We start from the raw sequence: 24,719 nt of genomic DNA on the forward strand, positions 1-24,719 counted from the left end.
GGGTCACCTAAAAGCCCAGAGCCCTCTCCAAGGCTGTGCTTTGCCCTTGCCGGGTAACCAGACAGGGCCGCACGCGGCCAGGCCGGGCTCCAGGGCCGCGCCCAGCGGCGTCCCCAGGCCCGGGCCCGGCCACGCAGCGCCCCGGGGCGCGCCGCCCGCGTGAGGCACACGGGCACTCCGCCCGGCTGCCCAAACCTCCGCAGGACGCGGCCCCGGGACCGGCCCCGGGACAGGCCCCGCCGCCATCGCGCACACCGATGGGGCCCACCCCGGCAGCCGCGTGCTGCCACGCCAACCACGCGCGCCCGCCCCACTCCCGCTCGCTGCGAGCGCCACAGCTGCCGCAACGGTGCCCGGCGGCTCACGCACCCGCGCAGGCGCAACTACCCCAACCCTGCCTTGGCCCCGCCCCTCACGACGCCTGCGTGCGGTGTCACTCACGCCGCTGCCCCGCCCCTTCTCCTTGGCGGCGGACGGGAGAGGCGGGAGGGGCGCATGCGCAGCTGGCCGGTTCCCACTGGGCTCCCGCCTTCTCGCGGCCCGCCGGGCGGGGCGGCGTGCAGGCGCAGTGGAAGGCTGCGCGGCCGGCGGGGAGGGGGGGCATTTTAACAGTAAACATCCTGCCGATTTGAAAGGCTGGTTTGGGCGGCAGGAAGGGCCGCGGCCGCCATCTTGTTTGTTTGAGTGAGCGGCTCGGCTCGGCTGGGTGCGGGGAGGAGGAGCAGAGCCCTTACCGAGCCCGGCCTGGCCCGCCGCCGCACTAGGCTCCCCTGCGCCGGACCAGGGTAAGGAGCGGCTCACCGCCGGTCGCCCCGGTTGGCCGCCGCCGTCCGGAGGGTCGTGGCGGGGCGGGCCGACCGCAGCCTGGCTCTCGGGGCGCTGCCGGCCTACTCGGGCTCGGCCGCCGGCACCCTGCGGCCGGGCACGGCCGCGCCGGCTCTGCGGCCGAGCCCTCCCGGCGGGGGCGGGCGGGTGGCGGCGGGAGGGCAGGGCCCGGCCCGGTGCGTGGCGCCGCCTGGGGCTCCCCGGGAGGAGGAGGGCGCCGGGGCGGGGGTCCCGGGCCCGGGTGGTTGGGGTGACCTGCAGCGGGGCCCCGCCTGCGGCCTGGCGGCGGCGCGGGCAGAGCCACGGGGCAGCGAGGCGGAAGGGGTCTGTAGGCCTGCAGCCGTCACACGCGCGGAAGCCCGGTAACTGCCCCGCTTCCGCCGGGGAGCCGCGGATTGGGGTCTGGTGGCCGGAGTAACGTACGAGATCCTCATCTGTAGGTTGGCAGAAAGGCCTGCGGGGCTGCTGCAGCATTTGGGGGGGGGGGGTGGAGGAGCACAGTTGCAGCTGTCTCTTGTTTTCTCATGTAATTTACCTTCTCACTTGGATAAAGCAGGCTATTGAATGTTCTCGTAATCCTCACCAGTAACGTGAACCACCTTCTGGGCACGGTGACTGCTAATCTGGAAATAAAAGGCCGCTTTAAAAACGCCTACCTCGTGAGGAACGGAGATCTTGCTTTAGCAGCTTCTAACGACACTGTGATATAAATCATGCTGTAGTGTTTAAGGTTTCTCCCTGATCCTGAATAGGAGGCTTCTGTTAAATATAAAGCAAAGTGTTGTGTTTTTATCAATAACAAAGGAAGCTTGGGGTCACTGTGACTTAGTGGCATGGCACTGTTGCAGTGATAATGGCCTTTCCTTAAATTTGGTATAAGTATAAATAGTATAAACTTGGAGAAGTTCTTGTTTAGGCCCACATTGTGTGAACATGTGCAATAAGCATGTGCTTTCATTAACCTTCCTCTGTAAAACCCATTATATCAAAAGTGGGGAAACATCAAAGCACGAGTAGGGCCAGGCTTGCATGTTGTGAAGGTTCATTTCTAAATATTTGACATTCTGTGAAACTTGGAAACACAAAGTCCACTGATCTAAGGTTTTACCTAGAGAGGAAATAAGTGGGGGGGGGGCGGGGAACAAAAGGAGGACAAAAAAGTTGGTGAGACCAGCAGTAAACTTCAATTACTGCACAATTAAATTAGTCTTGTCTTGCCATCAGGACTGCTGATATCATGGGATTTCCCACAGAAATTAGAATAGTTGCTTCAGTTAATACATGAGTTTAACTTGTATTAACAGAATGTTAGAAAGTTAGTTATTTTACATTTGGGTGCATAGTGCAGAGGAATAGCTGCTGCAGAAGGTGGAGTAACATAAGGAATTCTGTTCTGTTATTGAACTTACGTACATTTAAAGAGTGTGTTAATACATGGTTTCTGCAAGTGTATTAGTTTGACGTGGAATGGGAATTGCGCAAAACAGGTTGAGGTAGTTGAGGTGGGGCCTAAAATTAGAAAGATTGTTTTCCACTGCATGGGTGGACATACTGAATGTAGGGGCAAGGACAGGATATCTGCTGAGGTTTAGATATGAAAATGGAGGGGGGGCATGGACTGTGTGTGCCCTGGCTGCCAAGAAAGCCAATGGGATCCTGGGGTGCATCAAGAAGAGTGTGGCCAGCAGGACGAGGGAGGTTCTCCTTCCCCTCTACACTGCCCTGGTGAGGCCTCATCTGGAGTACTGTGTCCAGTTCTGGGCTCCCCAGTTCAAGAAAGATGAAGAGCTACTGGAGAGAGTCCAGCGGAGGGCTACGAGGACGGTGAGGGGACAGGAGCATCTCCCCTACGAGGAGAGGTTGAGGGAACTGGGCTTGTTCAGCCTGAAGAAGAGAAGGCTGCGAGGGGACCTTATAAATGCCTACAAATATCTGAAGGGTGGGTGTAAGGAGGATGGGGCCAAGCTCTTTTCAGTGGTGCCCAGTGACAGGACAAGGGGCAATGGGCACAAACTGAAGCACAGGAAGTTCCGTCTGAACATGAGGAAGAACTTCTTCCCTCTGAGGGTGACGGAGCCCTGGAACAGGCTGCCCAGGGAGGTTGTGGAGTCTCCTTCTCTGGAGATATTCAAGACCCGCCTGGACAAGATCCTGTGCAGCCTACTGTAGGTGACCCTGCTTCGGCAGGGGGGTTGGACTAGATGACCCACAGAGGTCCCTTCCAACCCCTACTATTCTGTGATTCTGAGTTCGGTAATCTCAAATTCTGTATAGTAATTCTGAATGATCCGCCTTTAGAATTAGTAACTTCAGTGGGGGGCTGGTTCTAGCAATTTGATTGTGTAGGTGCGTAGCATATTGTAATTGGAGAGCAGTGAATGTAGTTCCTGTAAAGGAGTGGTGTGTTTTGAGCAATTGTAGACCTGGTAGTGCAACCTCAGCCACAGGACTTCAGAAAAAATGTTGATGGAAAAACCAGTACCTGGAGACAAATGGAAAATGCTGTATGCATTTATCAAAGGTATGTCAAGTTGGACTAGTTCAATTTCATCTTTTCAATAATTTATTTTGTGGACATAAGAGGTTGAGGTGACTTGTCGCTGAACTTCGGTAAAGCTGCAGGTGCCACAAAGAAATATATTAACATTCAGAAAAATGCAGATTAACCAGAGAATTATAAAGGTGGTTGAAGGAAGGAGGTGAAATAAGGTAGTGCTTAAAACAGGCCTTGAGCTGTAAGGAGTTATTAATGGAGTTTGTGAAGACTGGTCCCGTTATGAATGTTTTCTTTTTTTCAGTGGCACCAGGTGTTCAGTGGGCTAATGAAGCCTGCTGGTGAGACAGCATTAGGAAGTGCCTGCACTAGGGAAGTTTTTGACATGTAAGAAGGACTGTAGTGAAGGATTATGAGTTAAAATTGAAGAACTTAAAAGTACAATTAAAGGGTCAGGGTGATCCTTCTGGACTGCTGAAGTCTGGCAGGGCCAGCTCGGGACTGCTGCAGGTGCACAGGGTGAGCTCACTCTTCCACAGATGACCCAGGGCTGGCTTAGTTTAGCGAAACAGAAACAGGGGCAGCATAGGAAGAAAATATGGGTAGGGGTTAGCCAGCAGAGAAGAGAGATTGAAGGAAAGCATAAGAACAAATCAATTAAAATGACTGGCTGATTTTTAAACTGTAGTATGGAAGTTGTCTGCTGATCAGTGGATGAGTGTGATTCTGGAGTAGCCTTACAACAGGAACAAAAGTAGGTGAGAATAAAACAAATAGAAGACTGAACCTGTGAACTGGTTTGTGTATAGGTAACTTGACGTAGTAGAGTAACAGGCAAGTGCATTTAATAGGCTAGGGTGAACCACAGTCAAATTAAAATACAGTGAATATTGTATCTGTTGTCTGCAATCTTATTATCAACCATTAGTTCATTAAGCTTCTCTGAATGTCTGGACGGATGGGACTCAAGCTATGTGAGAGCGCTTCTCAGAGTTTAGATAGTTAGCCATTCTAATATGGAGTCTTAAAATCCTTCTGCATATTTGTGAATTGGTGTTTGAGACGAAGTGCATAGGTAGCATCTACCCAATTTTCTTGTCGCTTCTTCCAGAGGATTAATTACCGGGTACTCAGATGAGAGTGTGAAACAGGCAGATTCTGGATCAGACGCTGTGTACTAACTGTATTGTATTAGCTTTGCTTTACGTGTTCGGTTACTTTGTGTGTAGAATTGTAGCCTTTTTTTACACTTCTATATAAAGAAAAATATGAAAAATAAGATTATGCAATTGTTGAGGGCCAATTTAGGCAGAGGAACCCAAGGGCAATAGTAGCACATTGCAGCGAACTCAAAGTTAATTAAAGTGAAGTTTAAAATATTTTAAAAGCACAATTTGGCAAGATTGGTATTTGGTCCCACCTGGTCTTGTGCAAGTACATATTTTTTTTGCCTCAGAGCAGCGCAAACAAGACAGAAAAATGAGTAAGTTCTTAAAACAAGTTTTAAGGTCCTGGTTCGTATGCAGTCAAACAAAAATTAACAGTTACATTTTACCTTACAAGCTTTTGAAGAGCCATCAGCTACCCTTTTGAGGATTCTTATGAGTTGCTTTTGCAGCCAATAATGTATGTTTTACGTGTCTGCCTGAGCGCTCTGCCACTCAAGAAACTCTTAGTTCCTTTAACGTTCATCCAGTCTCAAATTATGCCAGAAAATCTATTTGTTCTCCTTTTGTGCCACTGCACCAGCATACTGCCCTATGAATTAAAGATCAGACAAAAAGCCTCAAGTAAGGAAAAGGATTATCTGAAAAGAATGAAAAAATTCTGGAAACAGTGAGAGCAACCATTGGGGCCTGCTTTAAGCAATTGTGCTGATGCTGTGAACCACAGTGGCTGAACTGCTGCAGCTCAGGACCGTGGAGGTGGGATTTGTACAGTTGCTGTTACCCAGGTACTGCCATACAGAGCAGAGCATCTGCTGGCATTTGGAAGTGGCAGAGACTCGCATTGTGGCACAAAATTAGTGCTTCAGGGAATAGAAGTATTATTTGTTAGTAACAGTTCACATTAAAACACACTTGAAAACTATCTGTAGTCTGATTGTCACTTGCTCTTCACACATTTCCCTGTGGCAAGGCTTCATTAATGGATGAAGAGAAACAGACGGCCTCTGTCAGAAGCTAGTTATTTTTGGTTCTCATTCACTCCAAAAGTTTAAGTACCCTGCACATGTAGTGCAATCTTCTCTTTAGCCTTACAAGGAAGTTTCAGGTTTGATCTGTAACTCCAGTACTGAGTGATAGTCACACCTAGGAAACACCACTAACACAGGTAACCACTTACTATTTCTGTGCCTTCCCTTGGTGCAGTGGTTTTCAGCCACTATACTTTGATTTGTTTGCTAACGAAGCATATGTTTTAAAATCCATTCACGTGATTCTATGAACAAAGGGGGAGAGGGAGTAGAATACCTTCCTTTTAGATTACTTTGATTGATCAAGGAGATTTCCAAAATTGTTTTGTTGTGCTTGCTAGGAAGGTTGCTCATGTCCATCTTTATGCAGTGCTGTCCTTAGCTCACGCGCAATCTCAACAAATAAAAATGACATTTTAACTTTTTGTTAATCTGCAGCTTTGTTATGACTCAAAGCTATCAACTTCACTCCTAAGAGTAGTTTTAATCCTTTCTGTCTACTGTGTTAACTTGAGCTGAAGCTGAACATGGCCTTTATTCCCTTTAAATCCTTTCCACTGTGTCTGTTCTTCGGGCCAGTCTGTCATTAAGACAAATACCGGTTATGTTGTCTAAACAGCTCTGTTCTGTTTAATGTAGCTGAAATTCAAAGCTTTCATCACCTTGCATGTTGAGCGATAACCTATGAGTGGCTACAGGTAGAGAGCATGGTACCACTACAAAGATAATTTTCCCCATCCTTTGTATTCCTTCAACCCCCATTTATTAAAACAAAACAACCCCCCGAAAAAGGAAAAAAAGGAGATTATTTGCCTTTACTTTCAGAGATCTACCTGTAGATGTACAGTTTTTAATTTGTTTTTTCAGGTGTCTAGAGGTTGGCTTTGCTTCCACTGAACCAGTAATGCCAGTGCTTCTTTTGCCCCCATACTTATTTTTCTAGCAGTCACAATAGTGCTCCTCTTTTTGTTTGGGTTTGTGAGGTATACTCTATACATATCAACAGCTCTACCCTAGCTGCTTTGAAACTTGTTTCTTTTACCTACAAGTAAATGGGTATGGTTGAGGAATTGGCTTCCTGACAATCTCTCTCAGGCTGGCATGTTTACCCGTGCTTTGTGTTTCCCTGTGTTCCCTGTTTGCTTGTAAGTTGTGTTGGCATGCATTTGGGAAACACTGGAGGGTTTTTTATGGCTAGAAACTGATGTTCCTCACACTGGCTCTGCCCAGGTTAAACTGCCCTGCTTCTACTGTTATGTTGCTGTGCTTCCCCTGGCAGTTTTTCTGTAGGCATGGGGGAGGTAGAAACTGAAATGCATTTGTTGCATCTCTCCTGTTCTTCTTTTTAATTTCTTTTTTCCTAGTTACAGATATTGCTGGAAAAAAACCCTGCTTGTGGAGAATCTTCCACCTCTTTAAAGCAAACTTTTGTTTTCTCAACTTGTAGTTGAACTGAATCATGTGCTTACCTCAAGCATGAAATTGGCATGCTTAGATCAGAAGGCATCATGCCGTTCTGCTTCTCAGTGGTTTGGTATGTTGGCATCTTCCGTGAGAAGGTAGTAGCTAGATAAGTAGATAAAAGTCAATTTTCCTGGTGAAGAAGGAAGAAGAAAGTGAAATCTTCAGGAAGTTTGGAATAATACCATCAATTTTTCTTACCTTTTTATCAATGCTTGAATAAAAAATATGCAGTGTTACTAAGAGGATTATGAAGAGGAGAGGAGTTTTTTTCAGGAATGAAGACATAATTGTACTTTCCGTTTACGGTGAAGTCCAATAAGTTTAGGACAGTGGATTTTGTAGTGCTGAATGTTTTATTGAAACAATGTAGAATATGTGCTGCTGATATAGTATAGTAGTAGCTACTGAATTAGGAGTAGAAAGAAATGGAAGTGGTGGAAAGCTACTGTGGACTGAACACTGAGGCATGTTTGTTTGCATTATATGAGTGTCATTTCATTACCATAAAGTTTAATTTATTCAAGATTCTTTTTCTTGCAGGATAGTAAACATTTTTAAATTATGTAAATGGTCATTGGTTGCTGTTCTTCCTGTTTTGCTTCCTCTGCAATAAATATATATGCTATTAACATGGCCACCGCTTAAAAGTGTTGGCTTCTTAAATATTTTATACAGATAGTCTGCCCTTAAAGATTGAAAAGCAAACATGTGCTTACAAGGATGTTCCTAATAAAAAAAATTTCTAGGAAAAAAAAAATTTGCCTTTCTCTTTACAGGTTTGCACTTTGTTTTAGACATCTGGGACCATGTTCTATGCCCACTTTGTCCTGAGCAAGCGTGGGCCGCTGGCCAAAATCTGGCTGGCGGCCCACTGGGATAAGAAGCTAACCAAAGCCCATGTGTTTGAATGTAATCTGGAGAGCAGTGTGGAGAGTATCATTTCACCAAAGGTATCTATTTTACACTGATGTAATATTATCTTGTAGTGAAAAGAAATTGTGTGTACAGGTGGTAGTCACTATTTGGGTCACTGAGGCAAAATTCCTGATTTTGCTGTTTTGAAGGGTGGAAAGGTCTGTTGAAATGTGGAGTGCTGTATTGACTGTTTGATTCTGAAGAGTATCTTGTCAATTTCTAATGCTAAAGTATGATACAATTTAGATAAAAAATGTTTTGCTTTTGTGTAAATGAAGGACTTGTATCTTGATGTACCATGCATCATTTAGAAGCAAATGTTTGGAAGAGAGGAAAACCCAGGCTTTGTAAGAATTAACTTTTAAAGGCCTTATGATGACACTGTTCTGGAGGTGGTGTTGCTGAGAGCTGTAGAAATAATACTTAAGATATTCTTGTTTATACTTGGGACCTAAGTCTGAGTCATGTTTCTGTTTGGCTACAGCAAAACAGTCTGAAGTATCGTGGCAGCTTGTGATGTTACTGGTTACATGAGGACAGTTTTCCATAGAAAAGAAATAAAACACTGTAGTGTAAAAGCCTTGCTTTTGAAGCTTTTAGTCTCTGGTTTTCTGGGAAGCAAATAGATAGCAACAAAACTGAAAGAACATAACACTTCTGGATGGCTGTTGTGACAACAGGAAATTTTGAGGAACTTGGGGTTATGAATTTTTTTTCTCTCTATTACTCATGAAAATGAATTTTTCCATTTAAGAACTGATATGGTCGTGGCTATTGTCACTTAATAGATGTCTGAATGTCTTATAAGAAAAGCAGCTGTTTGAAAAAAGAAAGAAAACTTATTTTTCTCTTCTTTTGGTTGATACAAATACAACAATGTTTCTATAATGCTACTCTGGATTTTGGAAGAACTGTGAAGTTTAAGCAAAAAATCCATAGTACAATCACAGAGATACTTACTATTCCAGAACAGTGGTTTGCTTCAGTGTCAGCTCTGGAAGGACTTAAAAAGAACGTAATGTTCATGGACTGACTAGTGAACGGCAGCATTCTTTTAGAAAATGGAGAAATTGATAGGCACTCTTTCATATATTTAACTTTGTGTAACACTTTCATCAGCTGGAATATTAGAAAGACATTGTATGCCATAAAAATTTTGAGTTCTTTGAGCTTGAGGTTAAACCCTGTATGGCTTAATCTTTCTGGGAGGCAATTACTCCATGTACCTTTCAACACAAGTCTCATGCTCTTTCAGACTAAAGTACTTAAGAAGAGTCCTTCACTGGAATTTTTTTATCAGTTTTCTGTTCCCGCAGCAGATATTTGATAGCATAGTAAAGCAGTGAGGTTAAAGAGGAAAGGAAGTTAAAGTTGTTTTAATGTGGCAGTGCTTGTTTACGGACACTCCACATCTTCCACTATTTCTGATTTTTTTCCTTAACTACAGGATAGAAGATGGAGAGGTAACAAGTAACAGTTTTTAACCAAATTGTAATGTATAGTTGTCCAAATTTTTGTATTTTTCACTTTTCTCACAATTAAAGTAACAAAGATGTCAGACAAAGTTGTGGAAAAATGGGTTTTGTCTTGTCATTTTTTTTTTTTTTTTTTGGCCAGGCAGAGCAGTGTTTGGGAATTCCTGGAGTGAGCTGCTATTAATTTACTGATACTTGCCAGGTCATCCGTAAATAATATGTAGAGTATCATCTTGAACTGGAGACTTGCATTTTTTTTTCTTCAGTTTTCTGCTGATTTTTATACTGGTTTTAGATATTTGAGCTGTTGAAGAACTCATGCAATGCTGACTGAAAATTCATTAAAGGAAAAAAAAAAGGCAAGGCTACATCCGATTCACTGGTTGTGTAATATGTTTTTAGGTGAAGATGGCACTTCGAACCTCAGGACATCTCTTACTAGGCGTTGTTAGAATCTACCACAGGAAAGCAAAATATCTTCTTGCAGACTGTAACGAGGCTTTCATTAAGATTAAGATGGCTTTTCGTCCAGGTATCTGTCTTTAAGTACTCCCTGAAAAGTTATGTTGTTATAAATTGATATTTACTAAGAAGGTATACAATTCCACCTTCCTGTTTTTGTAGAAGAATTACATAAAGTTATACAGGATTATAGAAGTTACTTTCTTTAGTGCAGCATCAGGCCAGCAGTGTGACTGAGTTATATGCTGAAAAACACCTTTTAATTGAATTCTGAACAAAAGCTTTTCAAATTAGTGCTGATTCAGTAAAATCTCAGTTGTTATTTTGGCTGTTGTTGGTGTATGATGTTAAATGGAAAAAGGCTGCATGGTTTTTACCTTCTGTCGCAAGTCTGAAAAAGTCCAGTTGCATGTACTGAATAGAAGCACAGAAGGGAGCTTGTTTCCATCAACGGTAAAGATTCCCTTGCCATGAGTTACAAATGAAACATAGCATAAGCTGGGTTTTTACCACTTTAGCATTTTAGTTTCTGGAAATAATGTGAACTGTAACGTGTGCAACAAAAGTATTTTTCCCTTTTGTATGTGCAACACAACTTCCCCTTCTACTGTTACTTACTCTAAGATTTTTCCATTAAGGTGGGGAGCCATATTAATACCTGCAATGATTTTCCATCCAGCAATTATTTGCCTTATACCTAGTTGATAGTTTTCTTTAATTCTGGCCTGGGAAACTTTTTTCCAGCTGCACTGTAGCTGTGGCAGTGACGCTGCTGGATACTCACAGCTGCTGAATCATATTCTACATTTTTAAGTTAGCGAATGTAATAGATTTAAAAGCTGAACGTAAGGAAGACTTTTTTTAAAAGGTAACTCTTGAAAGTCAATGCAACAGTAAATTTGAGAAAAGATAAGGTATGTAAGGCCTTTATCTTCTTTTCCCTATCTTCACATTGTAATTCAGAGGTTGAACTTAATGTAACTTTCAGTGGCGATTTGTTGACTGTTGCCAATTTTTTGTTTGCTATTGCATTTAACGTCTTGGGTGATGAGAACACATAGATTTGTCTGATTTCACAAGGCAGTCTGTTTTCCCACTCCCTGCAGAGCACATGTAGAAGGCAAAGCACCTTAAAACAAGGTTTACAAAAAGCGGCATGCTGACCTAAAACAAGTTGGGATACTTGGCTTTGTTCTCAGTTTATCGGCTTGGTGGCTTAGGCATTATCTTGATACTGTCTGCTGTGAGAATCATTTACATGTTTTATTTTAAGCAGCCAACAGGTAAAAATATTGGATAGCCCTGAAAGGATGGACTAGGTTTCTTCATTCCTAGCCAAGCACCAAGATGAGTAAGCTACAGACTCGTGCTTGTTCCTGGTCTCTCTGGACTGTCCATTGTGGAGGGGAACACGGTGGGCAGAGTGTTTCTGAAGTATCTGTACCTCAGAATTGCCTGTGTTGTGTGGGTCAGAAGGCAGAACACAGACCTCAAATCTTCTGCAAGTTATAGAAAGAATTGAACCTGCATATCCCATGCAATTCCAAGTGTCCTGACCTCTGAGCCTTTGAATAAGAGAGAGGCATGAACTACTGTCACTTGTTTCGTATGATGCCTAATCTGATAGTCATGCTCCGAGAATGCCCATGCCCACCGTAACAGATTAACCCACTGAATAGCAGATTAAGCATCTCGGGAGGATAAGAAAGGTGTGTATGTGGTTTAGGTAATCCAGCTCTTTTAAATGCAGAAGCCTAAGAATTTGTGTGGCCCAAGTACTGTGCTGGAACTTTCAGAGCCAGTTGAACTGACTAAATGATCAGTGGCAAAGTAGTCATACTACGTTGCCACTGCTTTACACAAACCAGGCTGCTGTGTTGCTGCTGCTTTACCCAACCCAAAATATAGGACTAAATAGCTCATCTGGAGCATCGTGATAAAATGTTTTTGTAGCAGGTATCTGCATAGTGTTGTGATGGCATCCAATGCCTATGTTGGCTTTGTAGCTCTGCGTTGTGCTATGCGGATGTTGAGTAATTTGAGGCTTCCAGGGTTATACAAAGCAGTATAGGAGCTTCAGGGTATATATTTTGAATTTAGACTGAATCTCAATACTAACATTATCTAAGATTTCTTCATAGGTGTCTAGCATCAGTTCAGTTCAATTTAAAAACAAGAAGCTCACGCAGAGAGAACAATGCTGAAGGCACAGGGAAAAATGCTGTCCTTTTAAGGAATGGGAACTCATGTCTGAGTGTTCTTCTCTGCAGGAGTTGTCGATTTGCCCGAGGAAAACAGAGAGGCTGCTTACAATGCTATTACCTTACCTGAGGAATTTCATGATTTTGACCAGCCACTTCCTGATCTAGAGTAAGCTTGGTTTGCTTTTTTTTTATTTCCATGCAAATAATGTTTGGTTTTAGTTGGAGAACCTGGTTTTAAACAGCAAACTTACTGCTGAATTAAGAAGTCTGTAGGTAACTTGCATTCTTAAGTCTTTTAATGTACCAAGCAAGTATGCAGTCATCTTTGTGTTGATTTTAATTTTGTAGCCGCATGTAATTTTAACCAAAGTTAAAGCTGTCCCCACAGAAGCTTTTGAAAAACTCAGATACATATTATCATTTTCTTCTTTCTTCTCTGCAAGTCACTCTACATCACATACGTTCTCAGATTAGATGAGATTAGTTTTATAGAAATGTCCTTGTTGGCCTTGTGTAGTGGCTCTTTAAATTCTTAATACTAATGGGTTGCATGTAGACATAATAACAAGTATGCAACTTCAGTAGTTCTTGATCCTTAAAAAAATTGATGTTACCCTTTTGGATTATTTCTAATGGAATTTCTGGGGTACAGTTTGCTTTACTTGGTATTCTGTTCGGTTTATATTCAAATTAGAGTGTATACTAATTTGAAACTACATAAAAATTCTGTGTTCTTTTAAGAAGCGTACCTTAACATACCACAGTGTGTTAGCTTGGCTCTGTTACTAGGTATACTTTTTGATAAATTATATTAATAGCTTTGGAAGCTGAAGGAGGGGAAGTCTGTTCTTAGTTATTGAAATTAGTGACCCCAACATAGCAAGGAGTAAGAGAGATTGCTGATACGTTTCCCAGGAGCTAATGCAATTTGAATGATAGGTTTTAACCATGAACGGTCTTACTGTCTTCAGTATTGTTTTCTATTCTGTGTTCACCATCAGCTTTTTTATTAATTGTCTAAAGTGTGTAGTGTACTTCTTAGGAACTAATTCCACATTTATCTAAGCAGGCTCTTAGCTGTTACTGTTTAATTTTTTTTAAATGGAGATTTTTTTTTTTTTAATAACTGCCTTCTGTTTGTTTAAGTGATATTGATGTGGCCCAGCAGTTCAGTTTGAACCAGAGTAGAGTGGAAGAAATTACAATGAGAGAAGAAGTAGGCAACATCAGTATCCTCCAGGATAATGACTTTGGTAAAAATCTCATGTATTATTATGTGTTACTAAGCTAGCTTTGGTAACTGTAAGGTTATGGTTTTGCAGTCGCTATGGATTTCCCACCAAGTACAAAACAGATTAGATCAAACATGCTGTGTTTCTGTACATTTAATTTTTAGTTTGTACATGTCAGTTTTTCCAAAAAGCCTGTCCTCCTAATATTCAGCAAGCTTCTAGCTGCCTATATAAAGCTGAAGAACATTCAGTCAGGTTAATTAGTGAAGTACTAGGTCAGTTACAATTTGCAAAATGTGGTGTGAATATCAAGTCAGCTGTTGCTTTAATCGCAGGCATGTTTTCGGCTGGAAACTGCTATGAGATTTCTAAAGCTGAAGCAGCCAGTGGTGACTAGTTTACTTGTTTATGTATGTTTTCAAGGACAGCATTCTAAGATCTGAATCAAAGCCTGAAGTCAGTTGTATTTGAGTATCTAGTTTCCATTTTATGTAATCCATAATTCAGTAATCTTTTTGAAAGTATAACTTAGGTATTGATGGTGATGTTGATTTGGTATTGGTTTGCTCTTTGTATATGAAGCTCAACCTCGAGGCATAAGGTACAACTTCTTTGAATTCCTTGGAATTCTTTCGTTTCAGTGCAGCTAAAATTTAGTAGGATCTTGCTAAAATCAAATACTTATAATACAGTGCTTTGTAGAGGAGGTGGTTATTTTTATAATTGTTCGAACAGTGTTTTTGCTATGGTATTGCTGGGCGTAATTGCTTACATCTTGTCATTAACTCTGCAATTAAGATAACTTGACATTTGGTCTTACATTTGGGCCTTTGCTGATTGATTGGCTAGTTCTCTTGCATCTTGGTTCTTTAGCATTTGTAGCAATGAAATGGTGTTCTTGCAGGTGACTTTGGGATGGATGATCGTGAGATGATGAGAGAAGGTAGTGCATTTGAGGATGATATGCTAGTGAGCACCAGTGCTTCCAATCTCCTACTGGAACCAGAACAGAGCACTAGTCACCTCAATGAGAAATCTAATCACCTGGAATATGAAGACCAATACAAAGATGATAATTTTGGAGAAGGAAATGATGGTGGAATATTGGGTATGTTTGAGATTTTTTTTTTTTTTTTTCCCCTCTGCCCTGCCTTCTGCCTCAATAATTAGTTCTTGGGGGGGTGAGGGGAGGTTGTTTCGTTTGTTGCCAAGGTCTGTCTCCAAGCTGTGCCTTCAGCAGTGGAATTCTGGTTTGTGAATGCTACAGCAATATAGATGATGTGTAGCATGTAAAGTGTTGGCATATTTCAAATGAAATGAAAGGAAATCATCCAGAGCTTTTCCTTTCCATACGGAACATTCTTCAGAGAAAAAGCAATATGCAGCTCTTCCTTCCAAGGGTTTAATTAATATGATGAGAATTGTATTAGTGCTAAGAAATATAGTAAGATGCAAATATGGCAAGGGCATTGTAATAAAGGTTATCTGTAAGCTCAAAATTTAAGCTGAAATGTGCCTTGAAAAAGCAGTCCTAATTGCTTTTGTGTCAGCTTTGAAAATACAGGTTTCTGTAACCTTTGCACTATCTTTATTTGCATTGTCATGAATTTGTCTGTACTTCTTAAGTTTCATGAATTTGTGGATGCAAAACTGATTCTTTCAGATGACAAACTTCTCAGTAATAACGATGGTGGTATTTTTGATGACCCACCTGCACTCTCAGAAAGTGGAGTAATGATGCCAGAGCAACCTCCTCACGATGATATGGATGATGATGATAATGTATCAAGTGAGTATGATCTAGGGCTAGACCTAGAATTACTTGTTTTCAGCTGGTTTGATTGGGATTCTAATTCCTTAAAAGCATGTTGGGCTCAAAAGTATGAAATGTGTAAACCACTTCAAGGTGTGGAGGAGGAGATGGGAAGGGTAGCACAGTTTCTTAATGTTTTGACATAGTGCAAGATACTTGTTCTAATCGGCAGTGGGTGGACCAGACAGCCCAGACTCCGTAGATCCAGTTGAACCGTTACCGACTATGACTGATCAGACAACGCTTGTTCCCAATGAAGAGGAGGCTTTTGCTCTGGAGCCTATTGACATAACCGGTGAGTAAGCTATTTCAGAATATTTTACTTGGGTCATCAGAGACCACCTTGGCTTGATGAAGTGAAAATGAATGTCTAGCACTGCTGCTGACTACTCAGTGGGAAAAGAAACCAGGGACCAAGTGCTGAATTCCTTTTATTCAAATGGTAGCCTTCCAGTACTTTCCACGTAGGTAGTTTACACTGATGGTCTTGGAGGATACTAGTTTGTAGTTTCTGCAGTCAGTATATATAGTGGCATGATGCTGTAGCTTTTGATAAACATGCTAGTTAAAATACAATGAGTTGGAGTAGAACTCATCATGTCTTTAATTCTAATACATTATCTCTAGTGCAGCACAGGTCTCGATATGCTGTGTTTGATCGCCAAGAGTGACTGTTCATGCTGAGAATGACTGCTCTTCTAGTGATTCATAGCTTTAATGAATTGTTGGATTCAGGAGATGCATCTTTGTATTTGAAGTTCTACTAAATAGTGAAATTCCTTGTCTTTTTACCTGATGCAAGATACTTTCTTATTTTAACTGGTACGGTATTTGACTCATTAGAAACAGATCCCTGCGTTATTGTAAAACAAAACAAAAAGATCTGGAAAAAATGTAGTTTGTCCTGTGTTTTCAGACTGAACTCCAGGCCCTGTTACTGCTTGGTCACTTAAAAAGCCCTAGCGCTGCCCTCTGGTGGCAAGCTAGCAACAGAGGTCCCAGCTGATCAGCTGGGACCAGCAAAGACGGTGTTTGCCAGAGCTTCAGGGTCTGCTGCAGAGTGCCAGGCTGTAAGCAATTTACAGTAAAGTCATTCTAGAGCAGGATGAGAGGTACAGGTAAGATAACCACCCACATTAACACTACCAAAGCTCAGATAGGGCTTAGGGGAGAAACTTGGTGTGGTATTTCGACTCTTTGGTTGGAGGGACCTTACATCACAGGGGCTTGCTCCTGAAGAACATCAACCTGACAGGCAAGCCTTGAGGGAGGGAGACATGCAGCTGAGGACATTGAGGCTTAGGTAGATTCAGTAGAACTACAAGTATGCACAGAAGAAGCTGTAGGTTATGGGATAGCATTCGTAGTGTTTGACCTTTCATAGTGCTTATAGCTTTTCATTCCTTCTCCCAAAGTTTACATTGCCTTAAATTCTTGAGGCAGCTTTATACATGGGCAAATAAGACCTATACAGAACCTGGAAGATTTTTTTTTACAGTGTGGTATCTGTTTGAGCTAACCTTCGTTACGTGCTAAAAATCTCAACAGTCAAGGAAACCAAAGCAAAGAGGAAGAGAAAGCTGATTGTGGACAGTGTGAAAGAACTGGATAGCAAGACTATTCGAGCCCAATTAAGTGACTACTCTGATATTGTTACTACTTTGGACTTGGCACCTCCTACTAAGAAACTGATGATGTGGAAAGAAACTGGTGGAGTTGAAAAGCTTTTCTCTCTGCCTGCACAGCCTTTGTGGAATAATAGGCTACTGAAGGTAATGTTTTAGTGCACGTTCGTTTCTGAATGGACTATATGCCGGGTTGTGCTTCATATATAATAAACATCAGTATATGAATAGTGATATAGTGATAGCAGTATTCATAATTTAAAAAAAAACACCTTCATTGAAACAACTAAGATAACACCAAAGCTTAAAATATTTATCAGTTTAAAAAAAATAATTTATTTCTGTAATGTTATTACTGTTGGAGAGGAGCTTAAAAATGGGAAAGGAAGATGGACCGTAATTACTTGATCTGAAATGAAATTAAGGACACTGAGAACTACAGTAATGAATAATGTGACCTTTCCCCTGTAGCTTTTTACTCGTTGTCTTACACCTCTGGTACCAGAAGACCTAAGAAAGAGGAGGAAAGGTGGAGAAGCTGACAACCTTGATGAGTTCCTTAAAGACTTTGAAAACCCAGAGGTTCCCAGAGAGGAGCAGCAGCAACAACAGCAACAGCAGCAACGAGATGTCATTGGTTTGTGTCTAGTCAAAGATGCTCTGCTTTCCCTCAGAGCTTATTTTTTTCTTTTTGTGCCTTATATGAAGTCACCAAAGATTTTGAATGAAGCAAAGAGCTTTGCAGTGGTTGTGTAACTTGATATAAAGTCTGTGACTTAAAATAGCTTTTTTTTCCTCGAAGTAGAAGACACTTAGAGATGAGGTTTGATCCAGTGGATTAAATGGGTATTGGATTGGGTTGTATGCACATCTCTACCAAGTCTATTTCAGTTACTGCAGAAGTGGTGTAGGCTGTTAAGAGTGCTGAATTCTAAATTAGCAGCAGATTGGACTTAGATACTTTGGTACAGTTTCAAATTACATTACTAAAACTGGGTTTGTTGTGGAATATAGATGAACCTATTCTGGAAGAACCAAGTCGTTTACAAGAATCAATGATGGAAGGCAGCAGAACCAACCTGGATGAATCAGTTATGCCACCCCCACCACCTCAAACAGGTGTTAAACGCAAACTGCAGCAAGTAGAACCAGAGCCAGTGTTACCTGTGAGTAAGATCTTTTTGTTTTTTGTTTGAGACTGAGAAGTGGGTAGTGTCTTTGAGCAGGAAGTGACAGATTTGAGGCACTAGCGTTCCATGCTGTTGTGAGATATGCCGGAGTAGTATCAGCATCTTTGTCCCTGGGTAGTCTTTATGGTGCTTTTCTTAAGTGGAAGGCTTACTGAAACATTTAAAATGCAGGTAGGATAAAGAAATGGCACTGTTTCATCTAGGAAGAAATCTTCAAGGAGTAGGGTGTATTGCTTAGAAAACTATCACGTTCTGCTGGTCAAGTGTGTACAGACAGCTTTCACTGATGAAGAAAGGATTGTCGTAGCTGCGCAAACTTCTTTTTAAGACAGTCCTAGTGTTCCAGGGTTAAGGGTTCAAAGAAAAAAACCTTTGATTTTCAGGAAAGATTTCCTAGCTGAGTTATGAGTAGACTTGGAAATGAGCTCATATCTACCTCTTCTGTAAAAGCTGTAATGCAGTGTGAAAGGAAAACATATTTGTGAGGGGGAGAGGAAATGGGCAAAAAGGTGTATTCTTTTTCTGAATGCTTGCCTGATGAGAACAGTCTTGGTTTATGCAGTCTTTCTCATATTTGTGCGGTTTTTCACCCCACTTTTCACACATTTCTTGGCTAACAGGTTGTTTGCTGTAGAATGAAACTGTTAGATGTTACATTATCTTGCTAAAAAGGGTGGCAGCTGCTGTTCCTCTTGGCCATGTCATTGGGTGAAAGTGACATGGACTGTTTGTGCTTTATGCTGAAATCAATGTTGTTGGTGCACGTTGGGAGTTCTCTGATCATGCCAACCAGATCAGGCCTCTAGCAACATACCTGTAGCAGTACCTGCTGTATGACTCTAAACCAGAAGTTATTTTGAGCTATTTTAGGATATGTATAGAAACAGTTTCGGGTATCAAGGTAACTTTACTGTCAAACACTTAACTGTGTATGGTTTCAGGGGGAGAATACTGTATATCAGTATATCGATTTTATTAAAACTGACTACATAAATCCTGTTAAACTGTTTTTCTGGGTTTTCCTCTTCATACAAGTATCTTCTGAGAATGATACTTGAACACCAAAGTCACTCGTACGTTTTTGGAAACTTTGTACAAAGTACCAACATTTTAATTCCTTCATGCTTGTATTACAAAGAACAACATTTTAATGTTTTGAAGATCTCTTGTTTCAGTGAGTTGAAGTGTATTCATGTAGCACTGCATCTGGTTATGTGGGATTTTAAAGTTGCGTGTGCTGATCCAAGAAATGAGATCAGTAGTTTGGATGGTGGACTAAGTGAAGTTATTGGAAAGCCTTTTTCCGTATAGTGGTATCATAATTTCTGGTTTGAGTAGAATCTAAAGGATTAAAAATACATGTATGGACATCAAAACAAAATAAATTGCTTTTCATTTTTCAAAACTGAAAAATTCTGACAAAGGGCTAAAATTTAGAGACTTGCTTTGTGGAACTGGTTTGTAGCATCCGCATTCTGTTGTAAAAACACTGATAAAATGATGCTGTCAGTTTAACTGTATTGTGTACTCTTAAAGCATCCACCATCACAACAGCTGGAAATACCACCTGTAGAAATGCCTCCAGAGGAGCCCCAAAACATCTGCCAGCTAATACCAGAGCTAGAACTTCTGCCAGAAAAAGAGAAGGAGAAGGAAAAGGAGAAAGAGGAGGAGGAAGAAGAGGAGGTAAGAACTCTGTGCAGAAAGGTTTTGTGTGTTCCCTAGCACTGTTTGACTTGGGATTCATCAAATGGCATAAGAAATAAATCTTTAGTCCTTACTTGGGAAATTATAACCTTCGGTAATGTCAATTTTAAAATTATTCCATGACCATTTTATTTATATTACTCAATTTTATAAATTGCCTGTATGTTCTGCTTTGAATTAGAGGGTTCTCCTGTTGTTGGCACATGGTTGGATTAAACCACTTTATTTATGACGACTTACACAAGAAGTTTTGAACTTAATTTTATGGTTCTATTCTAAATAGTCCATGCCACTTTATAAAAGTTTTGTAAGAAAACCATCCATATCCTAAAATGTGATAACTGAAGTTGTTTCTCAGCTACAACACTTAATTTTCTGTGGATATCAAAGTAAATTTAATTGACTTTTTTTTTTACCCCCAAAATGCATAATACTGAATTAGTTTTTTAAGAACTGTTTTATTGTTGAAAAAAGAATGTATCTGGACATGTGAAGTTTCCTTCTGTTAACAAGTCACATATACAAAGGAATGTGAATTGATTTAGTCAGTTACTTTAGTCAAGATGATTTCCCTAGCAATGTAAACAGCTGTTAGAATATTTTCAGTTTGAAGGGACCTACAATGATCCAGCTGCCTGACCACTTCAGGATGTTGCTGGATGCAGAGAAATGTTACTTTGAAAGTAGTACAGTGTAGAGGAAGAAATGCATGCTGACTTGATTTTGAGAAATAAAAAAAAATTGCCACACAGTTTTTCTGCACAGTTTGAGGTTCATGAGTTAAGACTGGAAAGAAAGCAGATACTGTTTGTGTGTGTTGCTTTGGTGGTGATTTTTTAAATTGCTGATTTGAAATAAAGTGCTGCTTACTTTAAAGTTCTTCACGTCTTCTGTAAACACGTGCTGTTCTGTGTAGGCGAGTGCTTCATAGGACACAGGGAGCCGAGTAGTTACAGCTGGCCTGTGCAGCTTTTAGTAGCAACTTGTTTTCCTTTTCAAAGGTTCTGTTTCCCCAGTGAAATAATAGACACCAGTGTGTTCTCAGTACTTGCAAAATGAAAGTGTTGTTGATACATGTTCAGTACTAGCAATACTGAATTGAACTGAAGTGTCTCTTCTCATTCAGCTGTCGTGACTGAACTTCTTTGTTTTACTAATCGTCAGCATAACATTTTGAGGTATAATCACAGTGGCTGGCAACCTTACAGTACGTCAGTTTACATGTGTATCTTCCTCTCCTGCCTATTCTGGATGTATCCTGTGACTCAAGTTGTCTAAACCCTCTGGCTTGAAAAGCTGCAATGATAGCTAGAAATACCTCTTTTACTTCATAATGCAGTAGATGAAAACTTACTGTTTTGTAAGTGTGTGAATTTTGGCTGCTTATAGGAAGAAGACGGCACAGGGGGTGATCAGGATCAAGAAGAAAGGAGATGGAACAAGAGGACTCAACAAATGCTTCATGGACTTCAGGTAGACATGATAATTTGCATTCTCTTAAAGCAGCTTTTGAGTGTGCCCACCGACACTTTTGACCAGAGTTACGAGGTTAAGAAAGAGCTTTCTTTGCAGTAGATGTTACAGATTTATAATATCAGTGCTGTATTGGGGCCAGGGAGGGGGGAGGGATGCTTGTGATTGATTATATCATTTTTCCAAAGATAAAATTGATTAAATCTAATTAAATTTAAGTTGATTAAATCTTGTTTCCAAAGGACATTTGAAGTAAAATTTTTCACTGAAGTGTTTGTCAGACTTTATGTCCACTCTTGGTGTGCAAGACTGCCAGAAATTCAAATTTTAAAATAATTGGGTTTGATTGTGTTTTTAAGGAAACCTGAGCACCTCTGACTTTGTGCTCTGTGACCCTAGGCAAACCTCATCAAGGTCTAGGGATGATGAAACCATTTTACAGGATGTTTACTTCTGGCTAGGCTAGCTGGAGAACTTCCGTGCGATGATAAGCTGAATCTATAACAACTGCGGGAATCTGACCTTGGCTGAGGTGCAGCATTACTTTTCAGCATGTGGCTTCAGTCTGCACAGTCAGATAATCTTTCCAGGATGGATTCTTGCTTGCTAACACTTAAGTTCAAGTGTATACTTAAGCTTTTAAGTGCAAACTGCTGTCTGTTTGCATGTAGGTCTCTGTATGTGTACTTCATATATTCTTGGACTACCTTTGCCTTTCAGTCTAGTTTGCAGTTCCTGCCCCTTTGTTCCCTTAAAACATTTTGGTCAGCTGTCCCGGCTGTGTCCCCTCCCAGCTTCTTGTGCACCCCCAGCCCACTCACTCCAAAAGGAGAACATGTGCTCCCGTCCAAAACATAGCACCAGAGAAGCTGCTGTGGAGAAAACGAACTCTGTCCCACTCCAGCCAGTACAACTGTTGCGTAAAAGCAATTTTTGAAGTATCGAGATCTTTAGTTGGTGATGTTGTGTAATGTTTTCCTCTCTGAATGTTTCATCATAGTTTCTGTGAAGAGCTTCAGAATTCTCTTTGGACCATGTCTAGCTTTTTTTTTTTTCTCAATTCTTTCTTCCATTTGCCCAAAAGAGCATCACACTGGATGGCTGAAACATTAAGTCTGTAATGAGATTTGAAGTTAAGATCTGTTTAATATGAAGTAATTTTGTTTGGCCAGCGTAATATCTTTTCATCTAGTCGATATTCCAGAACAGACGGTTCTGTTTTAAATTGAAGACGTCAGTTGTTGTTCTAGCCAGCAAACAGATGTATTTTCCTGATTTTTTTTTTTTTTTTATTTTTTTTTTTCCTTCAATATTCTGACCAAGACTTTGAAAAAGTGTTAGTGACTTTGGGTAGTAGTTTCAGACAAGCAGAGGAGTTTTAGCGATAATTAGGCTTTCACCTTGGGAAAACTATGCATCTTTTAAAGAACCTTAGTTCTTGAAATTTTGTTTTAAACAGTAGATCATGGTTATTATTGGAGTTATTTTTATTTTGAGAAATAAAATAGGATTCTTTATTCTAAAATATTTGTCCTGTAGTCAAAAAAGACTGGCTAGCCATTGGTGCAGAAAGAAAATTCTGTGCTGTACTACAGTGCTTCTGGAATAAGTTGCACAGATTCGAGACTGATTTTTCAAACATTTCTGGGAAGCCTCCTACATTTCATGTAGATAAGATCCATACAGAAATTTTCATGTACATGTTGTATTGTCCCCATCCAACATCGAGTCCTTCCCAATCCCTCACAGTGTTCTGGGGGTGACAACAAACAGAATATTTCCAACGGATGTTCTTCTTTATATGTAGTTCTCTAATTTATGGTATCAATGTTTGTGTTTTTCAGAGAGCTCTTGCTAAGACTGGAGCAGAATCTATCAGTTTGCTTGAGCTGTGCAGAAATACGAATAGAAAACAAGCAGCTGCAAAATTCTACAGTTTCCTGGTACTTAAGAAACAGCAAGCGATAGAGTTGACGCAGGAGGAGCCTTACAGTGACATCATTGCAACACCTGGTCCCCGATTTCATATTATCTGAATGGTTAGGTAGAGCAGAGCTAGTGTTCGTTTCACTAGTGCGTACGTGTATTGCCCCATCTGTAGGGCCCACAAGACCATTGCAGGATATAGAGATTTTACTGTCTGTATAATGTCTTTGGTTTTCTTTTTGGGTTATTTTGGTTTTTGTATTTTAAACTTACCACTTAAATTTTTAGTGAACCTGCTGGGGTGGGTGGCTTAAGTTCCAGCTGCAGAAACCAGACAGCTCGAGGACCCAGATGAAGATTGTTTTAACAACTCGGAGCAGATGTGTGCAATATTGGTGCATGTAATGTTGAGTATCAATGAAAATGTCTTAGGATAATTTGACTAGTTGATTCAATAGTGATATTTTTAACCTATACAAGTGAACCTGAGTGGCAAACCTATTGTCTGATTAAAAACTTTGCCAAACTCGTCTAAAATGTTCAGTCTGCTTCTCATAGTAGTGGATTTTTTTTTCCCCTTCCCTAGATCTTTGTGCATACCGTGGGTCTCTTAAAGCTGCCCATATGCAAGGTAGTGCCTGATGAGTCAGCTTGCTTTGTCACTGCATTTTTGCAGTCAGATTTTTGTAGCCCTTGATGCTAAGGGGAAACAGGTGTCTGTGGAAGGTACTTCCTCCACGGGGTACTATTGTGTACATGAAAGGACGGAACATGCGTTAAGCATTTTAGACGAAACATTCCTTTTCATTATCACCTCATTATGGTCCACTACTGATAATGGCTAATTACTGTTAATAAGCGTCAAATAAAAACTCTAGTCATTTCATTTAAACCTTTAAGATATCAAAATGCTTTAGGTTTGTTAGAGCTGTATATAAACTCCAGACTTTTTAAACAGACTTCTAGATTGTAAATTATCTGATTTTTATTAAGCAGGCGTATGAAGATAAGAGAAGTTGAACAGACTGCCTTTGTGAAGATGCTAACTTCAGATACCACCTGTACCGAAAGGGCAACAAACTTGAATATACAGTACAAACAGGCACAGTTCCACTTAATTGTGTAGTGTATTAACGGCTCTTTGGATATATTTATGGTTTTAGTATCAGTTTTTCCAATAATGCACACTCCTGTGTTCAAAACATTTTTATCAGTTCTGGAAAAAAAAAGTCCCATTTGATTTTACTTACAAAGAATGAAGCTTTACTGATAGACCAGGTAGCACCAGAAATTATGTGAATATATTGATTATGGAAACCTGTCTTAACTTTTTTTAGGGCGAAATTATTCACACTGAAGGTTCTGGTTTTAATGTCGGCACTTTTGTGAAGTAACTTTGGGACTCTGAAATGTCAGTGTATACTCAACTGTAAAATTATGTGAATGTTTAAAAAAATCTGAGACTACATGATGACCATGTTCTAATAATCCTAGAAAAAGTTAATTGTATAAAGTTACTGCAGCTTTATTTTCAACATGATGTGCCTGTAAAACCATGATTTCCCCCTTTGTAAAAAGAGACATTGTAGATAACTTGAATGTTTAATTTGGAAAAGGTCATTAGTTTCTTGTTACACATTTTTAGTTTGTTTTTGTTGCTTTTCAAGGTTAATATTCTTGAAAATAGTTGATGCTGTTATGTATAACTTTTCTAATA

General features: G+C 40.7%; 1 protein-coding gene across 1 annotated transcript; it reads left to right on the top strand.

Annotated features, from left to right (window-relative positions):
- The first annotated feature begins 565 nt into the window (after positions 1-565).
- Positions 566-24,719, top strand: RAD21 (RAD21 cohesin complex component). The gene is made up of 14 exons (XM_075415655.1): positions 566-785; positions 7,757-7,930; positions 9,773-9,902; positions 12,103-12,202; positions 13,183-13,289; positions 14,173-14,376; positions 14,932-15,057; positions 15,254-15,376; positions 16,630-16,853; positions 17,178-17,343; positions 17,721-17,872; positions 19,433-19,582; positions 20,993-21,076; positions 22,921-24,719. The coding sequence occupies exons 2-14, from the start codon at positions 7,787-7,789 to the stop codon at positions 23,110-23,112; spliced, it is 1,902 nt and encodes a 633-aa protein (XP_075271770.1). The 5' UTR covers positions 566-785; positions 7,757-7,786; the 3' UTR covers positions 23,113-24,719.

Source organism: Opisthocomus hoazin, chromosome 3, assembly GCF_030867145.1.
Source record: "Opisthocomus hoazin isolate bOpiHoa1 chromosome 3, bOpiHoa1.hap1, whole genome shotgun sequence".
In the NCBI taxonomy this organism is placed as follows: Eukaryota; Metazoa; Chordata; class Aves; order Opisthocomiformes; family Opisthocomidae; genus Opisthocomus; species Opisthocomus hoazin.